The sequence below is a fragment of the Hoplias malabaricus genome, chromosome 7 (assembly GCF_029633855.1).
Source record: "Hoplias malabaricus isolate fHopMal1 chromosome 7, fHopMal1.hap1, whole genome shotgun sequence".
NCBI classification, from domain to species: domain Eukaryota; kingdom Metazoa; phylum Chordata; class Actinopteri; order Characiformes; family Erythrinidae; genus Hoplias; species Hoplias malabaricus.
Genome location: NC_089806.1, coordinates 22,060,219 through 22,087,643, shown reverse-complemented (window position 1 = coordinate 22,087,643; position 27,425 = coordinate 22,060,219). Strand labels below are relative to the sequence as shown.

At 40.1% G+C, this 27,425-nt stretch overlaps 1 protein-coding gene across 2 annotated transcripts in view; it reads left to right on the top strand.

Annotated features, from left to right (window-relative positions):
- plpp3 (phospholipid phosphatase 3) overlaps positions 1 to 23,983 on the top strand; it is a 42,695-nt gene extending 18,712 nt beyond the window's left edge. Inside the window, exons 2-6 of one of the 2 annotated variants that reach the window (XM_066677437.1) lie at positions 1,083 to 1,240; positions 4,400 to 4,674; positions 4,806 to 4,863; positions 14,347 to 14,523; positions 22,338 to 23,983. In XM_066677437.1, the coding sequence (XP_066533534.1) occupies positions 1,083 to 1,240; positions 4,400 to 4,674; positions 4,806 to 4,863; positions 14,347 to 14,523; positions 22,338 to 22,466 (797 nt within the window). In that variant the 3' untranslated portion in view covers positions 22,467 to 23,983. Of the gene's footprint in view, positions 1 to 279; positions 435 to 1,082; positions 1,241 to 4,399; positions 4,675 to 4,805; positions 4,864 to 14,346; positions 14,524 to 22,337 lie in introns of both variants that reach the window. The other variant, XM_066677438.1, reaches the window with a different exon arrangement.
- The last annotated feature ends 3,442 nt before the right edge of the window (positions 23,984 to 27,425 follow it).

The following is a 27,425-nucleotide window of genomic DNA, read 5'->3' as shown; positions in this document are numbered from 1 at the left end:
TACATGTGTTTAGTTAATGGATAAAATGGTTTAAAAATTGGATAAAAAATCACAAGCAAACCTAGTTCATATTTAACTTCACTGTTAAAAGGTGAGAATCTCTACTCACTGTTCACTTTTGAGAAAGAAGGGAAGTCTTTACAGTTCGATTGATGCAATAAAAGAAATGTGCTCAGACATTTTTTACATTTAATTGCATCAGATGTGCACAGCTTTTGAGCACTGCAACCCTCCAGGTAAGTGCATGTGTGTAAGTGTGTGTATGTGTGTCCTGTACAGTCATGCTGCCCTCCATGGTGCTGCACAAGTCTACAATACAGCCATACCAGCGTGGCTTCTACTGCTCTGACGACAGCATCCGCTACACCTATAAGAACAGCACTGTGCCATCGTCCGCGCTGATGGCCGTGGGCCTGCTCCTGCCCCTCTCCAGCGTAAGTGCCCCAGCCTGGGGCATCTGGCTGGTGGCATGGGGCCAGAGGAGCTGGGAATGGCATGGGAGGTCCAATAATCTAAAAGAATGACAAGCACCCAATAGGGAATATATATATGTATGTATGTATGTGTGTATATATATATATAAATAAAATATAGGCCAAAAATTTGGAAGCAATCCTTTATTTAAAAATTTGCTGTTTTTAATGATGTCATAGAACTTATTTACATATGTTCAACTAAGCCAACATCATTCTAGCTCTGGTCCTACATTTTTATTATAACAGATTGCTTCTATATTTTAACTTGTATTATTATTTATACCACAGATAAAAATATCACTAATGTCGAAATGCTGAATTTACAGGATGATATCATAGGATTTTAGCTGGTGTAGTGTATAGTGGCTCAGTCTTTTAGATTTCAGCCTCCCACGCCAGGTGCCACCCAGTATCCCTGGTGTATCCCATGATCCTCAGCTGCTGTGTGCTGTGCTGTGCTGTGCTGTGCCACGCCACCCTGCCCCTGCGCGTGTGTCTCTCTGTTTGTCTCTGACTGACCTGGAGCCTCTCTCTTTCTCTCTCTCTCCCTCTCTTTCTCTCTCTCTCTTTCTGTCTCTCCCTCTCTCTCTGTCTGTCTCGCTATAGCTGCCCTACCTTTCCTGTTAATTGAAACTAGCATGATCGAGCCATACCACCGCGGGTTTTACTGCAGTGACCAGTCCATCCAGTACCCGTATAAAAACGGAGACACCATAAGCGATGCCGTGCTCTGTCTCGCTGGCATTCTTATTGCCATCTTCTCTGTAAGTCCTTCTTATATCAAATATATCATCTTTAACACCCCTCCCCCTCCCCCATACATAAACATTTTCATCCCCGTAATAAACCAGTTAAAAATCTAAAATTTAGGAATTATAGAAAGTCCCTCACCTAGTCTAGAAATCCATCCATGAACCACACATTTCCATCCTCTAAAGAGAACCAGAGGTGATAATATATGAGAGTTCATCATGGTCAGTAGTCAGTGGTGCTGTTGGGCTTCTTGTTCTATCTGCATGCAATCCTCTTCCACCTCACTGTCTTATTTGTGCTGTTGTTTTTTTGTGTGTTTGTTTGATTTGTGTTGCACCAACAGTTTTTGTGAAGGATATTGATGCTGGAATAATATCAATGAAACTTAAATTGAAGCAGACACGATGTTAATTATAAATGAATGAGTAGGGTTAATCAGCCAATATACTCTTGGTCTATAAAATCTGCTTCTTCTGATGAACTGATGATATAACCACTAAATGGCATCATGCAAACTGCATTCCTATTTTACCTAATCTAAACACATACACAAGTACATTCGGCAGCTGAAAACAATAAAAACAATCATTTTGAATCATATAGTTTGAGAAACCTCAAAATCCAGGTCTATCTGAGAATACTCAACGACTTGATTTGGTCTTAGTCAAATTGTACGCAGCTAGATAACAAGCAAACATCCGATACCAAACTTGCTGGGCTTCATATTGCTTCAATTTAAATATTTATGACTCAAACTGAATCTCACCTAAAAATATTGAGGCTAATATTAGTTTATCTACAGTCTCTATAATATAATAATATGAGGCAAGTATTTAATTGTATTATTTTTGACTAGTAGTGTGACTTCAATAAGAATTGATACTGTTTTCCATAAATAAAAGTCCAGGATTGTTTTCTGGCCAATAAGACTTTTAAGATCAACCTAGGTCAGACTCTGCTGATAAACATATCCCGGCAGCTGCTGGTGGCGGACTGCTGTCTATTAGAACACACAGGACTTTAATAGCATCAGCAACAGCCGGCGACAGCTTCCTGAAATACAGTGAAGTCCATGCCAGCACAATTCTGGCACACACAGAGGAAACAAAACTAGTCAAACAGGACACAGGCTTTCAGGGATTCTTTAGAGAGTGTGAGGTGAGGAAGTTGGAAGGGCTGTGTGAGAGAGAGAGAGAGATGGCGAGAGAACGAAAGGGAAGCTGAAATAGCAAAATGTTAGGATAAAGATATTCTCTCTCAGAAATATTGCATGTGAAAGCTGTGGTATATATTGGAAAATTAGTCACATCTGTGCCAGGAACAGTACTTGGCAAAGCACCTAACCAGAGACATGCCTACCTAGTGTTTAGGGCAGAATAGGTCTTAAATGCAGGGATTAAGATATGTGTGCATGTGCCTGTGTGTGTGTTTGCACTATACACACAGCTGTACATAATTAGCAGTGTCTCCAGTCCCAGTTTGGTTAAGGCCTCTGGGAGACCATGTCTTCACTGCCACCACAACAGCTTTCCACTAGAGTGTGAAAAAGACTCAATAACAGAGAGAGACAGACAGAGAGAGAGTACGCATTAAAGAACATTTAATCCTTTCGTGATGGTTGTTCCTCTCATAACTTTAAATGTTTCAATATGTATACAACGTAAAATCATCAATGTTGAAACATATAAATAAATAAGATAAAAGTGTTACTTGACTGGGGGCCGTCACTGTCACACAGCTCCATGATCCTCCATGAAGTTGTGTGACTGTCTATGAAGAGTTTGTCAAGTTCTTTTGGTGTCTGTATGGGAGTCCTCCCACAGTTAAAAAAAATGCACATTTGTAGGTGGATTGGCTGTTTAAAAGTAACCGTAGATGTGTGAGTGTGTGGTGCTTTGTGATGGACTGGTGCTCTGTGCAGGGTGTGTTTCTGCTTTGCTCCCAGTGGTTTGGCGGGGGCACCGGACACACCATGACCCTGAACAGGATGAAGAGATTACAGAAAGTGAACCATAGAGTATACCATTGAGAATAACCATAGTAAAACCACTGAAACCTTTGCAAAGTATTCACAAAATATGGTGAAATTCACTATTGAATCTGTAAGTAATTTAAATATATTAATAAATTAACTATTTTAGCTATAGATTTATCATTCCTAACAAGCACAAAAGAATTGATAGTCACCCAACTATCTTCCACATGAACGTAACACTACACTCTACCCAGGTACTCATCAAGGTCTCACAGACTGGTGTGTGCTTTAGGCACATTCAGCTACATAGTGAAATTCTGTTAATTTTTATTGTTCACTGCCATTTGTACTATGTACCGAAGCACACCAACAAGCCTGTGCAATTTTCCTGAAGACTTTCACTGTGGATAAAAAGATAGTTTGAGTCTATACTGCATGAAGCATTTGCCCTGTAGCTTCAGCCCTAAAGGAAAGAATTAAAAATAAGTTTTGTGCCAAGCCATTATATTTATTCATAAGTTAAACCACTTCAACTGAAGGCATTGATTCAACTCTCATGTTTTATGAACCTTCTCTTTAGGCCCCCTGAACACTCACTCATTCATTCAGTCAAACCCATCCTCAAATGTATAAAACACAGCTGTTTACTTTTATTAGAACCTGTATATATATATATATATATATATATATTCCACCCCATATATATACATATGCCATCCCTATAGTCACCATTGACTGGAGAAGCAGGCCATGCTCAGTCTCATAAACCTGTTCTCCCTTTCCTCTCGCTCATCTATCTCTCTCTCTCTCTCTCTCTCTCTCTCTCTAAGTGTGCTTTCAACTAATTTCACCTGCATGTACACCTAACATTCATTTTTCATGTCTGAGACCTGACCATTATGAATTATTTTGTTGTGTTGTTTTAACATGGTAATACCTACTGGCTACATTTTATGTGTTCTGAGATGGTCTAACCTGGTGTTACATTGTATGATAGTATAAAAGTTTGGAATCATTTGTCATATTAATAGTGTTTGGAATTTAATATGTGGACTGCAGCGTTGATTACATTATGAATGTTTCTGCAAAATTATATACAAATTAATATTGTACTGTTGAAAATTTTGATTCCAAACTTTTATACAGTGTAAAAGATGTATAAAAACATGGCTGATTTTTTTATATGTTCTTCCAGATTGTGATCGTTGAGTGCTATACGGTCCATTACCTGAAGCAGGGCACTCAGTCTTTTGTCGGAAACCCTTATGTCTCGGCCCTGTACAAACAGGTGGGTGTCTTCATCTTCGGCTGTGCGGTCAGCCAGTCCTTCACAGACATCGCTAAGGTGTCAGTGGGTCGCTTGAGGCCACACTTCCTGGACGTGTGTAAGCCAAGCTCTGTCAACTGCTCTCTGGGCTACATCACAGAATACAGTTGTACGGGGAACAAAAGCATTGTGCAGGAGGCCAGGTGAGTCTCACACACACACGTTGTGCTCTCATGCTTGCATGATGTTATTTTACATAGCAGCTTACAACATTCTGTAAATTTGATATATATATATTTTATATAAATATATATATTTTTTCTGTCTTTGTTAGGAAATCCTTCTTTTCTGGACATGCATCATTTTCAATGTTCACCATGCTGTACCTAGCAGTAAGTACCTGTTACTTGTCAGTGAGTGTGAACACACACACACACACACACACACACACACACACACACACACACACACACACACACACATCATGCCTGTAAGTGTAAAGGGTGTTTATTGTGTTTTGCATTTCTGTTTCATCTGTGCGAACTTTCTGGCTACTTAGTGTGAAATGTGATTCACTCTCATTTTCCTTATTCATGTCCTGGTTGGATACAGAGCAGCTGTTTTTTATTTGTGCAGCTGCAGAGACTTCCTCTCCTACTCTGTCCTCCTTCTGCCCCTCTCTCTCACTGATTATTTTCCCCTCACTAAGGTCCAGTCCTCTTTCTTTGTCACCTGTTGGAGGCCATGTTCAGGCTGTTCACTTTGCTTAAGAGTTTCTCGGCTCAAACATCCATTAATTAGACACCCTGCCAGTCCACAACCCACTTCACACACAAGGATAAACATTCAAACATGCAAGCACGCATAGTCTCTCACACAAATGCTATTACCTCAGGTGTTTCCACTCTCTAGATCAAAGATACTCCCCTTAGGTCTCCCTTTTCTTCTATTTCCTTTTCTTTTAACTCACACATGTTCACTTTTTTTCCTCTTAGTCATAGTCTTTTTAATATTAATGCCAGATATTGGCTATATTACTTTAATGGCAAGCACATGCAATTCCACATGAACAGTTACACACCCTTAAACTTTCTTTAAGGGTTCTTTACAGATGGAAAACTTATTTAAAACTCTGAACCATCAAATAATAATTTGACTACATAAATATTACTCAAACTGGGTTAAGTAATGCATTGCTGTCAGCTTATTACTTAATAATTTATGCCTACATCACAGTTCTTAATATTACCCCTGCTACCACCAAGATATCAGTATTCCACTATGCGTACAACATATCATCCAGCCATAGCAGTCATAGCTGTAAAGAGAGCTGTAAAGTAGGGTGACTAGCTAAGGGTCCAGGTTGGTAATAGATGTGGCCAGCTGTGCATTCCTGCTGCTTTTAGAGATTAAGTAGTAGTGTGAGAGAGGGCAGAGAGGAGTAGGAGAATTGCCAACAAAGTGTGTGACCCAGCGTGTGTGTGTGTGTGTGTGTGCGCGCCCGTGCGTGTATGTGGCCGCAGAGGGACAATAGGGAGTAAGCTGTTTTACCTCAGCCTATGTTCCCCCTAATACACACTGAACAGCCATTAAATTAATGTGTGACTTTGACAGCTTTCAGAGCCTTGAAGCCCCAGCTGCATCTCCGGCTGCACTTCACTTAGACCAGAAGTGTGGAGAAGCACAGCTCATGTTAAAGTTACAAAGAGCTCAGTGACAAAAGAGATTTTTTTTTTTTTAATTATTTTTTTAATTTTTAATAATTAAAAATTTTTTTAATTATTATCTTACTCCAATGTAACCACTGTGTTTAAACACACACATCAGGCTAAGTGCTTAGATGGTGTACCCTGGCTTTACACTGCTAAAAGGAATGAAGGCCTTTAATTGGACTGGTACCTCTGCTGCACTGAACCCAAGCCTTTTCTTTCTTCACTTCAGTGTCTATAGAGTGTGCTGAAGCTTCTCTGTCTGGATGTCTGACTCAACAGGCTGTGATACTATTGTCTGATCCACTAATGCAGACAGAGTTCCCCTGTCTGACTTATCTTAGTGTTTTCCCTGTTCTAACATGCCCAGTACAATAAATCAGCACATTAACCCTGCAGGACCTTTAAGCTAAATGTGATTAATCATACATTTTAATTCTTCAAACTTCAATTTACTCCTCAGTAAATACTATGAAAGAAAATTGTAGTTTCCACAGTTATATGATCTGGAGCCTTTAAGGTAATCCACTTGAGTAAGTTCTTAAAGAAAGAAAAATTAACAGAAAAAATGCAAGTGAAATAGTATAAACATGTGCAAAGATGGAGAAACATAATGATGACAAACAGTAACAGGGTTCTGAATACTCTTGGCATGTGTTCTGACAACACAAAAAAAAGCTCTATATTTTTTTTCTCCGTCTCTTTCTTCAGTCTATGCTCCTGTTTTTATCTGTGTCGTGGGAAAGACAGTGATGTCATGATGAGGGTAGACTTCTGCTCTAGCTGTCACTCTTTCCTTTCTGTGTACTGTAGCCTCAGTTCAGCCACAATACAGACAGAGGTTTGACAGCCCCCATCTATTAATGTCTGGCTTCATTAAATCAGGGATTTCCATTAATTTATGGATGGTATATTTTCTTTACATTGTGAGACATCTTGTCTGCCCAAAAGCCACTTACTGCCATGTTTCTGTCTCTGTTGATTGTATTTTTTAACCCGAGATAGAATAGAGGAAGATTAAAAGGCTATCTTGAATGGAGGGACTACAATGTATTGAAGCCAAAGAATACCTTGGGGTTGGACATCATGATTTCCCCCTGGGTTTTACTTTGCCTTGTTTATAAATTTATACCATTATTTAGCCTAGGTACCATGTTACTTGCATCTTATTCTGATTGGGGTGGTTTCAGTTCTGTTGTGAGATTGCTCTGACTGCTGACAGAACAATTGCATGTGATTCAGCCCCTCATTATAGTACATTGTGTTAGATTTTATCTCTTTTTATCGGACCGCCTACCGGGCCAGCCTAGAAGAGGTATTTTAACAGAATACTAATGTTGAAATGTGCAGGCATGAACAGGAACTGTTAGTTCAGCTATTTTTCACATTCCAGTTCATGAACTAAATTGGGAATTGGTCGGCAGTGACCAAACGTCGTCTTTTCCACAGACAAGGGGATATCACCAAAATGTCTAGGATTTGGCTGTCTGCAGACTTTCCCCCATCTCATTATTTCCCCACCCCTAAATCCTTCATTGAAGTGTTCACTTTGATGACATTGTTGAAAGGTGAGCAGAAGGTGCGAGGGTTCAAGTGTTCAAGGGATCAGAGAGTTGAGAGCTGAATTGCGACTCACCTGCACCGCTTCAGCGTTGTAGGTCCACCATTCACTGCTGTGAGCAGCTCAGTGTTTTACTGGAGCCTTGAACAGAACTGTGTTGAACGTTGTTGAGGTAATATTTATCTTTATGTTTGGAGAATGTTTCTGTGACTCTTTTGTTTTCTACTATATATTTAACAAACAAAGTCATCTTATCTGTCCCTGTAATGACACAAATACATGGACACATGTCACCATTACTGACTTTCTGATGAGTAAATTTCGTCTGCACAGCTTCTCATAGCTCCAGAAGCAAAATCTGGATACCAAACTGATCTTGGCAGATGGACTGTACCTTTAAGAAAACACCCATGCAAGTTCCCAGCATGCTGCTTCTTTCTTTTATGGGGCTAGTGTTTGGTGAGAGATTGGAACAGCCAAGTTCTCTAAGGAGACATCCCATGGCACTTTACTGGGAACTTTAACCTCTAAGTGACATTAAATAGCGTGCTGATTGATGGCTGACTTGGGGCACTATATATATGTGTGTGTGTGTGTGTGTGTGTGTTGCTGTGGCTGTGGCTGCGGGGATTTTAGTGGGTTTGGGATTTGGGTATTTTCTAGCCTCTCTCTAACCTCCAGCCTCTCAGCCCATGTGTTCTGGTTTGGCCTGAGGCACTAGGAGGCGTCTCCTTTGCACCCAAACCACACTGCGACACACGAGCATGGCAACTGTCCAGCATCTAGCCGGCCGAGAGAGGAAATGACAGGCCACCGCAAAGGAGCACTGAACAACGGCCTTAGAGAAGAACCATGTCTGAGGTAGTCTGTGACAGTGGTTGATTTTACTTGGAGAACTCACAATGTTGTGGATTACGCTCATCATTTCCAGTATTGCGGTCACACTGAAAGAAAGCCCAGGTTCACAGTGTTGGCCACTTCATGCCTGACTTGAGGTCAGGGTGTGGAAAGCCCCAGCGGAAAAGCGAAATCTGGCAAGAACCTCTGTTTTGGAGCAGCAAATTGGGGAAGGACAAGCTCTGACAAGGCTTATGTTCAGCACAACAATGCTGCATAACATCAAAACAGCCTTGTCTGGTCAAAGCCCTACAGAGAAAGCACAATTCCAGGCCCTTCTATCATTCTCTCTTTCTATTCTGAACTCTGTCCTTTGGCCAAAAGGATGTGGTCTTCTTATTGTTTCCTTTTATTTTGCTTATCACACCTCTAGTAAGTTTGGAAAGAAAACTCATTATTATTAAGGCAAAACCTATACAAAGGTAGACTCTTTATTCCTGAGGAGTAACAGTAAATATCAGACATTATTTTGTAATTTTAAAAGTTTAGTGTTTTGACACTTGAATGGTTTCTTTACCTTTTTTCTGCTCTCTTCATCCTCCTGTCTCTTTTCCTTATTTTTCCACATCACTCCTTAATTTACTCTGGCACTGTCCCCCAAACTTGGAAATCCTAACAGTCGCTCCAAATATTTACTGCATGCTGCTTCAGTTCTTGTCCATGGCCATGCATGGAGGCTGTGGAGTTACCAGACCAAAAACAGCCATGGGGTTAAAAATACACCCTTCAGGAGCTTTTCCATTGTCTCAGCCAGGGTACTAATCCCCCCACCCCACACTGTGTATCAGATGCTAACATCCACTTGCCTTCAGGGAAGGCTTGGAAGAGAATTTCAATAGCACTACACATGTTATCTGCTGTACAGGGTGCTGTGTTTGTGTGTGTGTTTGTCTGTTACACTACGCTAAGGGATTAGGGTATCAGGGACACTTCATCGGACATCAACGCATCTCTGGGTTGCAGAGGATCAAGGCATCTGAGCATGTGTGTGTGCATGTGCTTGTTTGTGAAGTGTCCATGGCACGTTGAGCTAATCTAAACTCTGATAGCTGAGGACTATCTCTGATTCTAGAAGAGTGTCTTCAGGACATTTCTATTATCAGTTTTTTGTGGAGAGAATGTGTGTGTGTGTGTGTGTGTGTGTGTGTGTGTGTGTGTGTGTGTGTTTTCTGCTGACTTTTTCTTAGTAGCATGTCAAAGCACATATAACAGACTTCCTTAGCACATTACCTTATAACTTTCTCTTCCAATTCTAGTACCCTTCCCAATTTTCCCTTTTGACCTTACCTGTGTTTAATGCTAATTCTGCTATTCAGCTTCAGGTCACACAAGGTCAAACACAGTAGCAGAACTTTTAGCTTGTAGTTAACGCTAATTTTGTAAATTGCTTAAGTGTAATTACACAGTGGACAACATAATTATGTGAATGATTAATATTTTGTAATATTTGTATCATTGTTCTTCAAACTCATTCACACCTACTATTTTATAGAAACAAAATTCTTATGTTTCTTATTTGTTTTATATAATTTTAATAATTTTTTATTCACTGTGATTATATATATATATATATATATATATATATATATATATATATATATATATGTTTATACAAGCACCACACTTACTGAGAAAGCAGTTTAAATACATATAATTATCTTAGGTGCCTAAGACATCTGCACACTACTATATATGGAAACTAATATATGTATTATTATTATATATTATATATTAGAAGGTATACAGCAGTTCACACTGAAGGTATGAATGTTTTAGCCTGAAATGTTTTTTGAATGGGACACAGTAGAGGACAGCCATTCAAGGAATGGGTCATTTACATAAGTAAGCCTTAGAGGCATGGCCTCTTTAAAGTGAAAGAAAGTCCACCATATAGTAAAGTAAAATTATTATTTTTGTTACAAAACCTGAACAAATGGAATAAGGCCCAGTTTGTATTCAGTTACAGCAGACTTCTCTTTTCTGACAGTAACAGTGGCTGTAAATTCTTGAAATACATCACCTTACTTTGCCGAAACTGAAGTCATCTGCTGAATAGTTATGTATTTTGCACAAGTCCCATTCTGTGGTGAGGTTATTTACATTAATTGCCAGCCTTTGATCTTTTAGCAGATAGTCCAGTTTTAGCATGAGCAGTGGTTTAGGGGTAATTGAACGTGCTGCATTCCTCTGGTGTGTGTATGTGTGTGTATGTGTCTGTGTGTTAATGAGTGCTTGATGTACACTCTCCTGAGGCTCTCGTTGACTTGTTTGTTTTGTGGTCAGTTGTTTATGTTAACAGTGAAAGGCAACAACATTCCAGGCATTGCGCACAGCATTGTGTAACAAAAGCCAGCAGGGAAGAGAGAGAGAGACAGAAGAGTTATTAACTTTCTCTCAATTTTCCATTTAATTTCACTTCACTGGCATGTCTGCAGTGGTTTATCACTGCGACAGATTTTCAGAAGATTAAGTTGACTAGAGTCAAGTCCCCGTGTTTACATCTGTGGTTTCTGGAACAGTTATTATCACGGTTTGTGTATGAGAAGAATCTAAAACTCTACTTCATAAATACTGTGTTTTCTATCAATAGAGCAATTACATTTTCTTTCAGTTAATTTGTTAAAAAAGTATTTAAAAGGCTGTTGTTGCTATTTTATTTTAATTAAAACCATATTTGTGATTTACAGTTGCCAAATGTACCAAAATCACATGGTACATATGAATAGATTATGGATGAATAGTTTTTTTTTTCAGTTTATGTGTCAAAATGTAAAATTATCATTATTTTTTGAGGAGCATTATACATATACAATACTTTGTCATTGAACAATAAATATCATGATTGCTTTCAATCCAAATGTACTTAATATTAGCACTTCACAAACAGCAAATGTCAGTTTTCATTTTATTTATCTATTTATTCATTTTTTTTGACCTGCAAGAATGAGAAGCTGTAATAAAAAGCCAATGACAAACAAAAGTCATTCTTAGTCATTTGAATCAACCACAAATAATGCTTTCTCTGCTAGCCAGAATGAATCATAATCTGGATATACTTGTAAAGAGGTTTTTAGGCTTTTTTCTTGTTATTGTCTTTGTTGTCACTATTTTACAACTGGAATTTTGAAAAAAAAAATTGATTAAACATTTCTTTGGTCTGAGAGCATCCCAAGTTTCTGTGGGAAAAATTCCACATTCAAATACTGTATTTGCACATTTGTTTTTAATTCCTCAGTGGATATTGGTCTGTTTTTCAGAGAGAGAAACATGTATCCACAAGACAGCAGTTAAAATAAGTCTGCATTCTGGGTTAGAAATCCTTTTTCCTTTGCTGCCAGTAATGAGTCTGGATTGGCACAGGGCTGTCAGAAGGTGCCAAATCTAAGCAAAGACATTTAGTTTCAGTTCAAAATTGTGGATTTCTAAGCTAGTGATATTAACTGTTTACAAGAGATTGTCGGTGAGTTTTTAAGGCATGAGTGGCAAAGCCAGCATTGCGGTGATTGAAACTAATAAAATGTGTTCATATAAAAGTTGAAACAAGATTCAGGCTTACTTGCACATGTTGCTTTCAGAAAATGTGTTGTTAGTTTGGCCTTTGACTGCAGTTAAGTCACCAAAATATATCTATTTTTTTCTTTCAGTTCAGTTATTTAATCTGTTGGTAGTCCTACATGAAGAGACTTTGTGCCCTTGAACTTATTAAAATCTGCCACTAATGAAGATAAAAACACATACACATGGTGGGCATTCTAAAATGTATCAGCAGGTGGAATTTCTTTAAGCTTTCTTTAATGAAAATCTCATATTTTAAACAGCATTCCCTATTGCTACAGCATCTATTTTTAGCAAACTAATGAGTCTAGAAGAGAGAGAGAAGTAGAGAGAATTGAGTAGAGGTGTGTTTTCAGGTTGCTGAGTCAGGGTTCAACAGTTTTTTTTTTCCCAATCTTGTGTTGGCTCATACTGCATGCTGCAACATGACTAGGTAATGAGTGGTTTAGTCTGCCTGAGACACACAGTGTACGGGCTAATGTCTGCAACCTGCATATTCTTTCACAGATATCTTTGCATCATCTTCCTGCCTTGAGATATTGGTGTGCAGATCAGCAGATAAGATTAGCAGAGTGACAATAGATGAGGATATGCAGGCAGTTATCATGATTCATATCTCAAAATACTTTTGCAGTTTTAACCATGTATTTAGTAATAGTAGAAGAAGTAGAAGAAGATTAAAATACTCAAAGGAAGAAACTGAAAACTGAACTTTGTGGTGAAACTGTAGAAATGTTAAAGTATGTTTATGTCAGTTGTCCTGAAAGTTTTATGTTAGTTTATTGCAGCCATAAGAATGAAGACCTAGAGTGAAACATTACAGAAGATTTGAATCAAAACACAACAATCTTTATTTTTGAGATTGGACTGTAGAGTTTGAGCTGCACCTACCTTAACATTACCTGAGAAGCAGCGAGGAAACGCCAACTCCCAAACATCCTTTGGGAGGGATTCCTTCCTCCTGGCACACACAATGGCTGTGATGTGAGTGACGTACAGTCCAGGAAGACAGAGCTGACCTCGTCCACACCTCAGCCGGCAGTCTGCACGATCTAGTTGATGGCAGTCTTGTAGGCTATTGTATGCTTGGTGTAACACTTTGGTCTTCAGTTACTTTGGTCTTTGTCTGGTCCTGTGAATTTGATTAAAGGTTGTTAACGGCCCGTCTCCTTGTGGTGCGTAAGGGAAGTTGTCTGTATGTTGCAGGCTGATGCTCAGGGTCAGGATGGGAACGCAGGAAATGAATGGCTTTTACATTGACCTGTCTGAGAGGCCCTCTTTTGCCTCATTGCGTCATAGAGCCACCGACCCCCACTTACCCTCTGCATCCATGACTCCTCCCCACCCCTTCCTAACCATCTTTCTCTCACGCTGATTCTGTTTTCTTACCCTGATAAGCCTTCCTGTTTCCAGACAGATTATGCGTTTTATGATTTAAATCTTTGTTTTTGGGTCCAAAACGTTAGAAATTATGAGGTGCGTCTGCAAGAGATAACCTATACTGTTGTGTTAATTTGAACCTGTCATGTAGTGTAACTTAAACAGCATTCTTTAGTGTTGCTTTGACCCTTCTAATGTAGTGTAATTTAAAATTTTCCCTTAATGTAACTCGTAAGCTTGGCCCTGTCCCGTAGTGCAGTCTTAGCCCTGTCCTGTAGTGCAGTTTTGGCCCTGTCCTGTAGTGTAGTCTTGACCCTGTCCTGTACTGTGTTTTCAAACACATCTGGTGTCATATGTTATCTGAAATGGAGTCCAGTTTCCTTCTATTTTGTACAGCTGAATTTGAGCTGTGTATGAAAGACAGCCAGGCGGCTTTGTCCTTTGCCTTTGCACTTTTGTGTCTGGTGTATGTGCATGTTTATCAGAATGCATGCTTGAGATTAACATTTGTATGTCAATGTGTTCCATGTAAGTAAACTTGTCATGAAATATCGGCTATTTTTAGTGATAACTATTTTTTTGTTAAATTTTTCCTTTTTTTCCATTTCACCCACAACACATTTCCATATGACAGTTCTCTCCTGTTGTCTATCTATAATTTACCTCTCTCAGTGTTCTCCATACTCCATATGTTGATACAGTGATACAGACCACATGTTTTACAAAACATATTTTCCTAACTTAAAGAATTCTCTCTTTCTCTCTCCCTCAAGTTCTACCTGCAGTCTCGGTTCACGTGGCGTGGAGCTCGCCTCCTGAGGCCTCTCCTCCAGTTCACTCTGTTAATGATGGCCTTCTACACTGGTCTGTCCCGTGTGTCTGATCACAAACACCACCCCACAGACGTGCTGGCTGGCTTTGTACAAGGGGCTATTGTGGCTTACTGCATAGTGAGTATCTCTCCCCATTTCTATCTCTCTCTCTCTTCCTTCCCCCCTCTCTCTCTCTCTCTCTCTCTCTCTCTCTCTCTCTCTCTTTCTCTCTCTCTTTCTCGCACCTTTCTTTACCTTTCTCCTCATTTCCTCAGCCTTGTGTAAAATTTTAAAACCTCAAAGCTCTACTTCCATTGGCCTCTCCATTATTGTTGGAACTGGGGTACAAGCTTTAAAAAGCTTTGTAAAAAAATAATTTTGTAACTACTTACAGTTGCTACAGAAGAACACATTTCTGGACAAAGCCTGTATAGGTTTCTCATATTAAGATGTACAATTTCATAGAAGTTACTAAATAAATCTTAACATGATAAAGCTGCATTTAGACCAGGGACAGATCACACATACCTCTGCACAATATTTGCACCAGCAGCTTCAAACAGCACACAGGCATGTGCTAAGTGTTGTAGCTTCCCCTTTCTATTACTGCCTTCTATAGCCAGGAGTTTATGAGCTGGCACATTCACCCCACCACAAATGTATCATTCCCTGTGTCTCCTGATAGGCCGGAAGCACTTTGCTGTGAGCTTTTGGCCAGATAAACTTGTCACACTTTAAGAGGCAATAGAAATTTGAGTTATCAGGGGCTTTTTATTTTTTCACTTACGTCAAAGTGAAGACAGAAGACCATTTGGATTCTGATCTTGGAAACGAACCACGGAATTTACTGGAAATGGACCAGGACGTTTCCCAGACCCCACCCTCTCCTGCTTTGAATCTTTCACTCTCTTTCTCACTCTCTCACTCTTTCTCTATTTTGTTCCCACCCCTAGCCCCCCAGCCCCTCCCCATCCAGCCATTACAAGGGCAGCAAATCTCACTAATGAGGAGCACATTGCCTCCCTGGAGCCTCTGGGCAACATAACAGTAGTCAGGAGGCACAAAAGAGAAACAGAAGAAGCCAAAGAGACTGAAAGAGTAGTTCAGGAGGAGAAATCTACAGTTCCTACTTACAGTCCACACAGCTGGTGCTAGACACTTCACTAAGCTGGAAGGTGCTGAGGAAAATTAACTCTGGGCAAAGCAATGGGGTGGGGCGGGGACTGTGAGTGAGGTGGAGAAGAAAGTGGAGAAGGGTATAAATTCATGAAATTTCTTCACTACTACTTTTTTGAAACCTCTGTCCTCTACTTTAAGCATAGTTTGCCTAATTGAACTGGGGTGTGACATTCAGAGACTTACTTTAGCTTTGTCCCTGTTTGACTCATTAAAATCTGTTTCTAGAGTAGATGCAACATATCTATGCTCATGATAGTCATAATAAAATGGATCAGCATGTGGAATCGGAACTTCCAGGATGCTCACATCTTTTCTAGCATTATGTAAAAGAAGCATGATGGAGCTTTAACTGTTGAATGAGCTGTAGTAGTTATTCAGATCACAAAGGCTTATTATTCATATAATCAAAATAACAGTAGTCACAGTTACAGTAGTTATGTATAGGCAGATTTATGCTGAAAAAATATATATGAATTGTCAGCCTTAGAAAATCGTGTAATTTATATTTTAGTAGAAGAACAGAATAGATTTAAATAAAATATATAATAACTAATTTTGCTTGTTTGCTTGACCATTTTAGGGTTAACTACCCTGTAGCGAATCTTATTAGCGGCAGAGAGCAGACCCGCAGACAAACGTGGAAACTGTTAGCTGTGCTAAAATGCAAAGAAAAGTGCTTTTACAGAGGCTCTCTAAGCGACTGCCAAACACTGGCAAAGCCTCAGTTGCTCCGCTTCTACCAGGTTGATTGCTGAGTAGAGACTGGCACAGTGTGGGGCATTTCAGATGGAAATTTAACAGGGTGGAGAATTCGACACTTGTTTTTCCTCATTCTGATTGGCTGCAAAGTGGTGCCACCTCTGATACTACAAAAATGATGGTCATAGATCTGTCCAGCTGCCCTAATGGATTGTGCAATATGAGTTCTGATGATACCTCGGATCTAGAATTTAGAACAGCTCAATTCCCAGTGGATTCATTCACCAGTTCTATTTCATAAGAGTAAAACAAACTGAATCATGGTCATTCCTGATTTTCTTTTCTTTCATTCTTCGCCTCAGATATTCACAGTATTCTGTCCACAGTTGTTGCACAAATAGACTCCAGTAGAACATAACCAAAGGGAGAGTGGGGTAATGTAAAACAGCAACAAGAAGCTTAGCTGTGCAGATTGAGGTTGAAGCTCTTGCACACCCCACTCATCTCCTCCCTCCACCTAACTCCCAGTCTTCTAACACGCACACATCTGTGAACACTTTAGAATCCCAATTAGACTATCTCTAATAACCTGAGTTCAGAGGGAGCCTATGGGGAGAACATACAGTGCACATGACTGCAGATGAAATAAAAACACAGCAAGGGTCTAAAGTTATATTTCCATACTTTTCACATGCTGAGCTGCATCAAAACACATTGAGGGATATCCAAGGACACAGGAAGTCAATTCTGGTCACTACAGGCTTTGTATAACACTGTTGTCATTGTGAGTGTGAATGCAGTTTTAACCTGTAATGTTGCATACTTCAAACATTATTCACTGAAATGACCTTGCTTGATACGGCTTCATACATTTATGGTTTGGTGACAGTACATTTTGATCAGTAAACTTTGATTTTTATTGGATCTAGCAATATCTATAACTCTGACTTAATAACATTGTTGCCATAGTAAAATAAGTAATAACATTGTTGCCATAATAAAAATGTTATTGATGTAGTTTAGAGCTTTATGGTTATTGCACACTATAGCACACCGAGCAAACTAAATGAACAGCTTGTATGATAAAAAATACTGTTTCTGTATAATGTGTTGATGGTATGGTGCCATGTAGTTTACAGTTTCACTTCAATATTCAGACATCAGGCTAAGACATGGTTAGGCTCCTTTACTCCCTGCCATGTAATGGTAATTCTGATAATGGTAAAGTTCTCTTATTCCGCCCCTACTCTACCCCCACCCCAGCCTGGTTCAATGGACAAGTTCTGTGCCGAGAACTCATAAATCTGGATATTGTAAAAGAAGGGAATCTAGGGCTGGTGGAATTGATTCTTCCCTCTGGAGCACTTCTTTCCTTGCATGATCACCGCTCTTCAAGAGTGGTCTCTGCACACTGAATGCTGCCTGAAGGTCCATTTCAGAATGGCAGGCTTTGAAGTGAACCGTAGGTCCTGGTGAGTTTTGGCAGTTGGAGCAGAGCTGCTGACAGGCTCGAGGTCTGTCCCTCATTAGAGCGAATCAGCTCGAGCAGCGCCACAGGACGGAGCAGCCCCAGAGAGAGCAAAGCTCTCAGACCAACCTTAAATGTCAACCTGCTGGCTAGCGTCTGATGAAAAGAAACTCCAGGCCTGCAGCTCCTTGAGCTTAACAGTGCCTCTGTGAAGAAGGAGCTCCTAAAGCCTCTGTTGTGCAGGCCTGAGATGGAAGCCTGGGCTATGTCAGTACAACCAGAGTCATGGTTGTAGTCTCTGGTGGGATCACTGGCTTGTGTTTTTTCTGACAGAGAACCTAAAGAAAGTTTCGATTTTTATTTACTCGGCCTGCTAGGACTTCTGCCACATCCTCCCGCTCTTCCTCCCAGCATTTTTCAGCCAATTCGTCAAAGCCGGCCGGGTTTCGGGAAGGCTAATGAGGAGAGAGCGCGAGATGTTATGGCCAAGTCAGGCCTCTGTTTCAGAGATATTTCCTGCAAAATGATGGGGGTTGATGTAGAGGGGAAACAGCTGGAGGGAATGCTCCAACTGCCTTTTCCTCCGTCTCCCTCTCCATGTCCCTCTCTCAGTCCCCGTACTCTCTCTCTCTCTGCATTTCCTGACCTCCAGTGTCCCAGCATTCCTCCAGAGCATGTAGGGTCATGGTCAGTGTGCCTCCGATAAGTCTCTAAGACTGAGTGCTTCTTTTCAGATAGAGATTCCAATATGCTATCACCCACTCACATGTGTTCACACATTAGACTTGCCTCCTATCTTTTATTTTTTTTTCATGCAGCTTTCTGGAGCCATGGCAATGATGGAGGCAGCGCGGAGCCAAAAATAGTCACATAGCTATTTGTTTCCAAACCAAGGAAGTTTTAAAAGTGTTATTAAAGTCTACCCATGTTACGCGGCAGAGTTGTGAGCCAAATGTAGACGCCATTATGCACATAAGCCTTAATGCAGTGGCGCCTTAAAACAACAAGTTATGCCATGCACCAAACACACACACACACACAAACACTCCATACGTCCTCAATTAGGACAGACCCACACCCATGGAGGACCACACACACACCCAGACATGCCTACCATTAACGTGTTAACAGTGTAGCTTAGTACATACGTCTTTCCTTAAAAACCTTTTCTGTATATCTGCTATAATAAAAAATTCCCTTCTGTGTATTAACAGAACCACTGACAATAATTTGTAATTTGCAATAATTTCTAGCATCCTTTCACTTTGTGCATTGTGGCCTCTTATATATAGATGTGTCACAGAATGATATCATTTTCTGGTCTGCTTATGTGTGTATGAGTCAGATAATGCAGAGTCCTGGCACTTAAACGGTTTTGTATAACAGCCATAAAGTTTCACCAGCATGAAGTTCGGTTGTTCTGCCTCAGATTACTGATTGCCAAAGTCATGGAGGTTCTTTTGTTCTAAGAAATTCTCCATTTTCTTAAATAAATTCCACAATGAGGAAAACAAACAGACCACAGCTCAGGAGATAAATACTTAGGGCTTGCATTTAGAGTACACCTAGTGGTTTAGCTAGGGTTCTTTTAGCTTTATCACTGTTGGGTGCCTCCTCTGAGTAACTGAATGAACACACATTCACATTGCTGAATATTCCAGCAAGAGAACAGTTCCATCCTGCTGCTCTATGTGGTTATTTTGCACAACCAAACAATTGGCAGTAAGGAACACCAATAACCTGCTAGGCTAAATTATTGTGGATGTGACAGGGACAGGGAATTATGCAAGAATCTATGGTGCGCTTTAAAGGAACAGTAGATAAGGGTATTTTTGCTTCTGGGCTCCTGAGGGAAAGGGCTGTGTTTTTACCTACCCTTCTCCAAAAGTTTCATGCTTTTGCCTTAAGGTGCATTTTAGCTTTCTCTCGCAATGTTTCCTGTGGACTGTAATAAAGCAACACATGACAACTCATGTGCACATACACATAGGCACATATCAGGTTCCTGTTGCTGACTAAGCATTTTTAGCACAATAGCCTGAGCGTATGGAGGAAGAGCACTTTCACATGCAGGGTCCCTCCACAGGAAGCTCTCCCGCCACGATAAGACTTCATTAGCCGCCTGGGGTCAAATGAAGGAGGTCGCAGTGTTAAGCAGCCCATTGTGGAAAGGGCTGGGTCATCTGCCTCAGAGCTGTGATAGACACAAGAGCCCCTCACTGACCAGTGAACAAAAGACGAATGATGGCATACATGCATTCATAGTTTTAGACTTCCGTGAAGAACCAGTGAAGTCTTGTAAGTTGTGATGTCATTAGTACTCTTGTATGAAGGTTGCACTGAAAATGGCTAATGATCTAATCATGCGAAAGCTTACACCCAAGCTACAAGCATTCACTGCACTGGCTGAGAGTGATTATATATGGTTACAATAAGCCATTCATTCTCTGCACTTTTCAATTTTATTAGTTATTAGTCAGATATTTATCTATATTATCATACCATAGGGAAAGAATTGTTCTAAAGGTCTAAAATGTCTAGCAAAATCTGTTTGCTAACTCATATACCATCTATAATACAGTGTTTTACTTGGAAATATGTTACTGTAGGTAAATAATATGCATTTTGATTTTTGATGCACATTTGATTCAAACTCGACATAGGTCCTAGCACGAGATACTTGACAAAAGAAATCTCCCATGACCAAGTCTCTTTCTGGCTAAACCTGTTACATTTCCTTTATATAAGACCAGCAAGACCGCTAGTAGTTACAGAGTTCCCGATCAGTCATGAGCCCGAAGAGGAAATCTCCTTTTCTTTTTTTTTTTTCTTTTAATTTTTTTTTTTTTTTTAGCCATGACTGTATTTCTTCCTTTGGAATCACCCTTGGGCATTACCCAGTTATGGTGTGGAAATGCAGATAGCATGGCAGGAAGTTCCATATCAGGACACTGTAGCAGCCTGCTCCACCACTAAACTGTCAGTCGTTCCCATCACACTATAGCCCTGCGTGTTTGTGAGTTGGCAGGCCTGCTGGAATCTGTTATTCAATGCTAAGAACATCCAGCTCAGCTTTTGTCCAGGCTTCAGCAACTCCAGTGGGGTGTGGAAAACGGAACAGGCCAAAAAAAGACTGCTTCATCTGTACATCAGCTCTTGCAGGCCCACTAACTGTCCACTCTCTCTGCAAGTAAACTTCAGATGTCATTATTCCATTTGGCATCCCTCATAAATTGGTCCAGGTGGAGGGTTAAGTCACCAGTAAGGCTCTCCAGAAATCCTTGAGTATCCTTCGGGTGGGATCTTGGCCCTGTGCTGCTGGCACATTTCCTCCCCACCCGTCCTTGTTTTCCTGTTTTTTTCAGTGATGTCATCAGGACGTAAAACCATGGCTGCCAGGCAGTACCTTTTCCTCCTTCAGTACCTCCCACGCCAAGCAGCCACATGCATTCTGACCTCCCTCTCTTAGAAGCTTGTCTTTCTCACTGACTCAGTGAGCTTGAAGGAATCCAGTAATGTGGTGGGGTGCTTCTTATCAGTAAATGACCTCAGAGACGGATGCAGTAAACTAGAGCTGATGAGGTCAGGTTCACATACTGTACCTTCTGACTGCATTACACACCGACAGCTGCAGTAAATGAGGCAGTGGGGAATTTTATGGTTCTGATGCTTCAGAGCAATTTCCTTTGAGATGCTAATATTGTTTAGGGACTATCTACTTAGGGTTAGAGAGAGAAAGAGGGAGAGAGTTTGTGTGTGTTTTGTGTAGTTTGACAAATGTTAAAGTGAACTGAATTACAAAGAATAAAAATGTGATTCTACAAAGCAGAAATTTACAGGAGAAGGAGAAAACCTTACATTTTAATGGAAGTCAGTGTAAAAATACTTACTTTATTCCAAGTAATTTTGCAGCATTTCTGTTGGTATGTTCTTCATGAGGGGCAGCACGGTGGCGCAGCAGGTAGTGTTGCGGTCACACAGCTCCAGAGACATGGAGATAGTGGGTTCACGTGTCCGCGTGGGTTTCCTCCCACGGTCCAAAAACACACGTTAGTAGGTGGATATGGACTCTAAAGTGTCTATAGATGTGTTAAAATGTGTGTGAGTGTAAATTTTAAAATGTTGTTTGTATTTTGTGTAACATATAATTGTAATTCAAAATTCCCACATTCTCCTGAAAATGAGCTGCGAATACATATGCATTAAATTGCTCTGTTCTTGGGGATCATATTGTATCCAAAAGTGTATGGTAGGTTTGGTTAAGACAATTTAAAGATAGTGATTTCTATGTTAGTGATCGTTTAATACTTAAATTTGTAGGTAAATTTTTTTTTTATAAAATGGCAATTGTCATTTTTAATCCTAAATAAGTTACCATAAAATGAAAAAAGAGAGTTTGAATTTCGAATTACAATTATATTTTACACACAAAATGCTTTACATTTTAAATTTGAAATGTGAATTTCATTACACCCTGAAATTCATAAACCAGAGATGACATTCCTTTGCTTACAAGTTTTGAATTTTGAGAGCTGATTGATATGTTTGTGGTAAGACAGTTGACAGATCTCTAATGGTCTCTTATTGTCTCTTGTCTTCTCCCTAGGTCTTTTACGTGTCCGACCTCTTCAAGCCCAAAGTGAAGTCTGCCACTCCTCCGCCCTCGCCAATCAAGAAAGAGCTCCTCCCTTCGGCCGATATCATAGACAGGAACAATCACCACAACATGGTGTGAGATGAGGGCCATGGGAGGAACCACCTTTAACCCCCTTCCCACCCGCCTCCTCTGAAGAAACCTGAACAGCCACCTGTGACTGAGGAGCAGCAGCACTTTAGCTGTTTCTCTCTCTCTCTCTCATCTGACAGTAGAATGTAGAGGCAGGAGACAGAGACCTTTTACTATTGAGACTCTTTATTTTTGTACTGATTACCCTCCTTGCGCTAGTCTTTATTTTGAGCCCTATTCACTTAAAAAAAAAAAAATCTAAACAAAATATACAAAAATGAACTTACTACTTGGGAATTTCTCCCCCAAAACCGTGTGGACTAAAGTGGACCTGCAGCTTAATTAGCAGGACACTGAGTGGGGTTATAAGGGCTAAGCAAAGGAATGGGGCAAAAAGAGAGTTATACGTACTAATGAATGAATGGATGAATGGATGGATGCATGCTTGAATGACAGAAAACAAAAGGAAAAAGAGGTCATGAGACTAGTTTCTCTCTCTCTCTCTCTCTCTCTCTCTCTCTCTCTCTCTCTCTCTCTCTCTTTCGCTCTCTCTCTCCCTCTCCCCTCTTAGTCTCTCTCTCGCTCGTCTCTGTGGCCTTTCACCAGTATAGGACAACAAATTCCTTAGTTATAGGAATGATATTTTAACCTGCAATGTTACTAGCACAGATATATTTACAGTATAAAGAACAGTAACTTATAGCACTATATCCAAGTCCATCGTAAATCGTTACCACTTGCTGTCTGAGGGGTGTAGCCTTGAACAAGCTTAATGCAGTTTGAAGTGCCTGGTAGACTGAAAAGATCTCTGATGAACTTTCCTACACTGTGGTGTATAGCAAACACACACCATTATGATACCTAGACACTCCTGTGCACAAAACACATTGATGCTGTTCTTAGCTACCTACTCAGTGGCCTAGCTCCAAGGGATGTTGCATTTAACTTGTTTTTTTTAAGGGGTGGGCTGGGGAGGGGGAGCACTGTGGGGAAAAATAACAGTGATGTCTCTAAATTGTAAAATTCAAGATGGCTGCCCATCTACAGCAGTGTTGTGAGCATGGCTGAGCCGTGCTTCTGGATTGTGACCTGGGGCACCAAGGAGGATGGTGGAAGGGACATGGGGAGGGCTTTACTATCTCCATTTTGTCACCAGAGTATTTTGGGGGTAGACTCCCATTGACTACACAGGCTTTGGCATATTTAATTAGGAAGGGAAGTGTGAGCCTCTTCTGCTGGCTAGTATGGACTCCTCTCCCTTCTAAACAATAATCACTCAACAGATGCAGTGCCATTCATGCCGTTGCCTGAGGTGGCACTATTTGAAGTGTCCTCCAACATCTGTCCTAATGAAGTGTGGTGTCCCACCACAGTCACTGAATGCCACGTGTTGTGTATGCATGGATGTATGTGTGTATGTATGTGTGTTTGGGTATTTGTTTGTGTGAATATGTTTCTGCACTTGGTCCTTGACTCTGTGCAGAGGACTATTACCATGTGAAGAAAAAAAATGAAAGAAAACTGTGGATTTTTTTCTTATTCTCTTTTTCTAACGGCCTCTCCTTGGATTTATCTCTTCTCTAAATAATGTCTACTGTCTTCACTAACAGCTGTACAGTTTTACCAGAATATTTTACAGTGCACTCCATTATCGAGCGTCTTTACCACATCAACACAACCCAACACCACACAGCCTCCAACATGTTGCACATCCCCGCACATTGTATAGTCCGTCCTATCATTTCAGCAAGCTGTTTTATTTTATTTTTTCTTTTAAATATATAAATAATGTATAGATCACTAAAATTAACTATGTAAAATATTATTTCTGAACATTTTTAGATATATCCACTATGAATAAAAAAGCAATGTGTCAAGACCTGTGTTATTTACAAGTTGCTGCTTCATCAAGCATTGATTGACAGATTTTTGTATTTAGGTAACTAAAATATTGTAGATTTGTGATAGTAAGTTTTTAATAAGCATTGAAAAAACACAACTACAAATGTATCAAAATGTTACTATTAGTATTTTTGTATTGTCTCATTTTGTACAAAAGAAATAATAGCAAATGTTTTTTCTGCTAAATGTACCTAGCTCTAATACATGTGCTTTTAAATAAAAAAAAAAGCTCATTATGAACAGAAAGTGTAGTATTTATTTATTTATTTGTTTGTTTGTTTATTTATTTATTTATTTAATATGAGATTTGTTTTGTATGGTTATGTTTTCATCATAATGAAGCTTTCACACTAAGGGAAGACTGCGTTCCAAAGGCTGCAGAAGAACTGCATTTCTCGGCTGCTAAGTCATAGAAAGGCTGTTCTGATGTAAAGGACCCTTCGTATACAACCTACAAATTCAGCCTAGAAATGCAGCTTATGTTCGAGTGATTTTGATGGCACAACTGATATATCCTTCATGGCCCTCACAATTTTTTGCATACATACAGCACAAAGGTGAAAATAAACAAAACATGGCGAAAATAAAACAGAGACAGAGTTTGTTTACCTTGTAAAATTTAAAATAATTGATTAATTTAAATATTTGTCTCTTTACCATATTTAATCAATAAGCGTATTGACATACTGCAATTCCATCCATCCATCCGTCCATGCATCCATCCATCCATTATCCACTGCTTATCCGTGTCCGGGTCGCGGGGGAAGCAGTCGGAGCAAAGAAACCCAGACCTTCCTCTCCCCAGCCACCGCCTCCAGCTCCTCTGGGGGTATTCCATAGATGGCATATATTTTATTTAGTTGTATTTAGAAGTAGTTATAGTTTGATGAAGATTGAAGTATGAGTTTTAATAACATTATTTTGTAGGATAATATTAATAAGCAAATACAATCTATTTTAACTTACTAGGCGTCTTCATAGGACAGTCCTACCCAGGAAACGTCGTACCTCGGCCGCAGCCTAGGCTTTAGAACGCAGCTGGAGGTTGGCGAAAAGCAAGGGCATAATATTAGTTTTCTGGTGGGTCCCCCTTGTGGAGAACGTTCAGGCTGCTAAGCATGAGTAAATGAGTTATAAGCCAGGACCATGAGGTACTATGTGTCTAAAAATAAAAGAGCTATAAGACTCTCTTAGGGCAGTGTGATAATCATCGGTGACTGTTGCCTTGTGCTTGAGGTTTTTTACCACTAGCATTTGGTGCCCATGAAACTTTTTTCTTGCAAAATATATCATGTAATTCCTTAGATGAGAACATATAAATGGCATCATTCATGCAGCAGTACATGACACTAAAGTCTTAGTTAGAAGCAAAGGAGAGCAAGATTGGGTGATTAAGTCATGAGGTTGTTGATGTGCACTGTAATCTATAATAAGACTTTCTGAATGAGTGGGAGGCTTCACCTTTCTGGCAGTGGGCTGCAGTGCCAAGAGCTTTCCTGCCAGTGTTATGGTAGAAAAGCCAGTATGTCATACTCTCCAGTGTAAACTTGGGTTCAGATCCATAAAAGCACTCAATGCCGCCACTTGGACTCTGCTGGTTTCTGGCTTTCTGTTTACATCTTTACAAATGATTGCCCAAGCCTGGAACCTACGGATCAAACTTAAGAGCTCAGTGACAGCAAACTCAGAATCGCGGTGAGTAGTAAACGTGTGTTAAGACAGCTGCCAAGTCAGCAAATGAGTCAGAGTAGAGTTAGAGCTTTTTGGCTTGGAGAAGCACATCGATAGATCATAGCCGTGGCATCTGGAGGAGTTCTGAGGGAGCCGGCAGTCCTGCGGTCATGTTTGGCTGTGGAAAGAGGGAGAGAGAGTGAAAAAAGAGAGAAAGAGCTGGCATTGGCCTACATTCAGGACCAAGGCCAGGAATGAATGGGTACTAGTAAGAGCAAGGAGTGTTTGTTATGGAGACCATGAAGAGGCTCCAGCAAGGGAGTTCCAGATGTTTAAGTCTCCTCCTCTTACACCAGACAGACATGTAGAGCTGAATGTTTGCTGTATTGTAATTTTAGTGCCAGATAATGCCACATGCCTGCCTTCACCCTCCACACTGAACTGTGCACCCTGATGAGCTCAGTTCAGTTTACTGTGAATGCATTCATTCGTTGCAAATCTTAAAAAAATATGCAAGCTTTCATGCTTTAACCAGTAAAGCAAAATATTGTTGTTTTACATTCAAAATGGTAGCTTTTTAAGACCTTTCTTAAAAAGGTCTTTTAAGCAATGGGAATGCAATAACAGCTGTTTCTATGTAAATATTAATTATTTATAATTCCACCTTTAAAAGACCTTCCACAGTGTCAGTGACAGCTGATACCTCTGTCAGGTAGTGTCACTGACACACAGCTCCAGGGTCCTGGGGTTGCGGTTTCGAGCTCCACTTTGAGTTATTCAGATAATGAATGAATGATTCATATGTAATTGTTTCTCAAAATTGTGAAATCTAATTTTGGTCATTGAAAATTCCAGCCAACTAGGTCTCCCCCAAACACAGTAAATATCACGCTTTCTCTGAGACAAGTGAAACAAGTCACTACTCTTTTCCAACCTGTTACCAACATATAATTAAATAGCTAAACACATTTGTAAATATTTGTATGAGAAATCTAACTGCCCAACTCTGTAAAGCTAAATGATGCCTGCATTGTTTGGCATCGCAGTGAGTGATAGGGAAAGAATTGGGGCCATCCTACCCCTCCTGATAATAGTGCTGACACTTCCACAATTGCCCCACTCAGGAACCACAGGTTTTCAATGGTGCCACATTGCTGGACACATGAAAACATAGTTATTAATTAGAATATTTACATTTTTCATTTCACAGCCCCTCAAAAATACTAATGCACTGGCTCAACCACAAATAAATATAGCCACAATATCCAGAGCCATAGCCTTGTCAATATATGAAGAAGACTAATAATGGCTTGAGGATTACCACAGTGAAATTCAACCCAGTGGACTGCGAGGTGTTATTTGTTTTATAGGTGCTGGAGAGGAGCACCACCCACA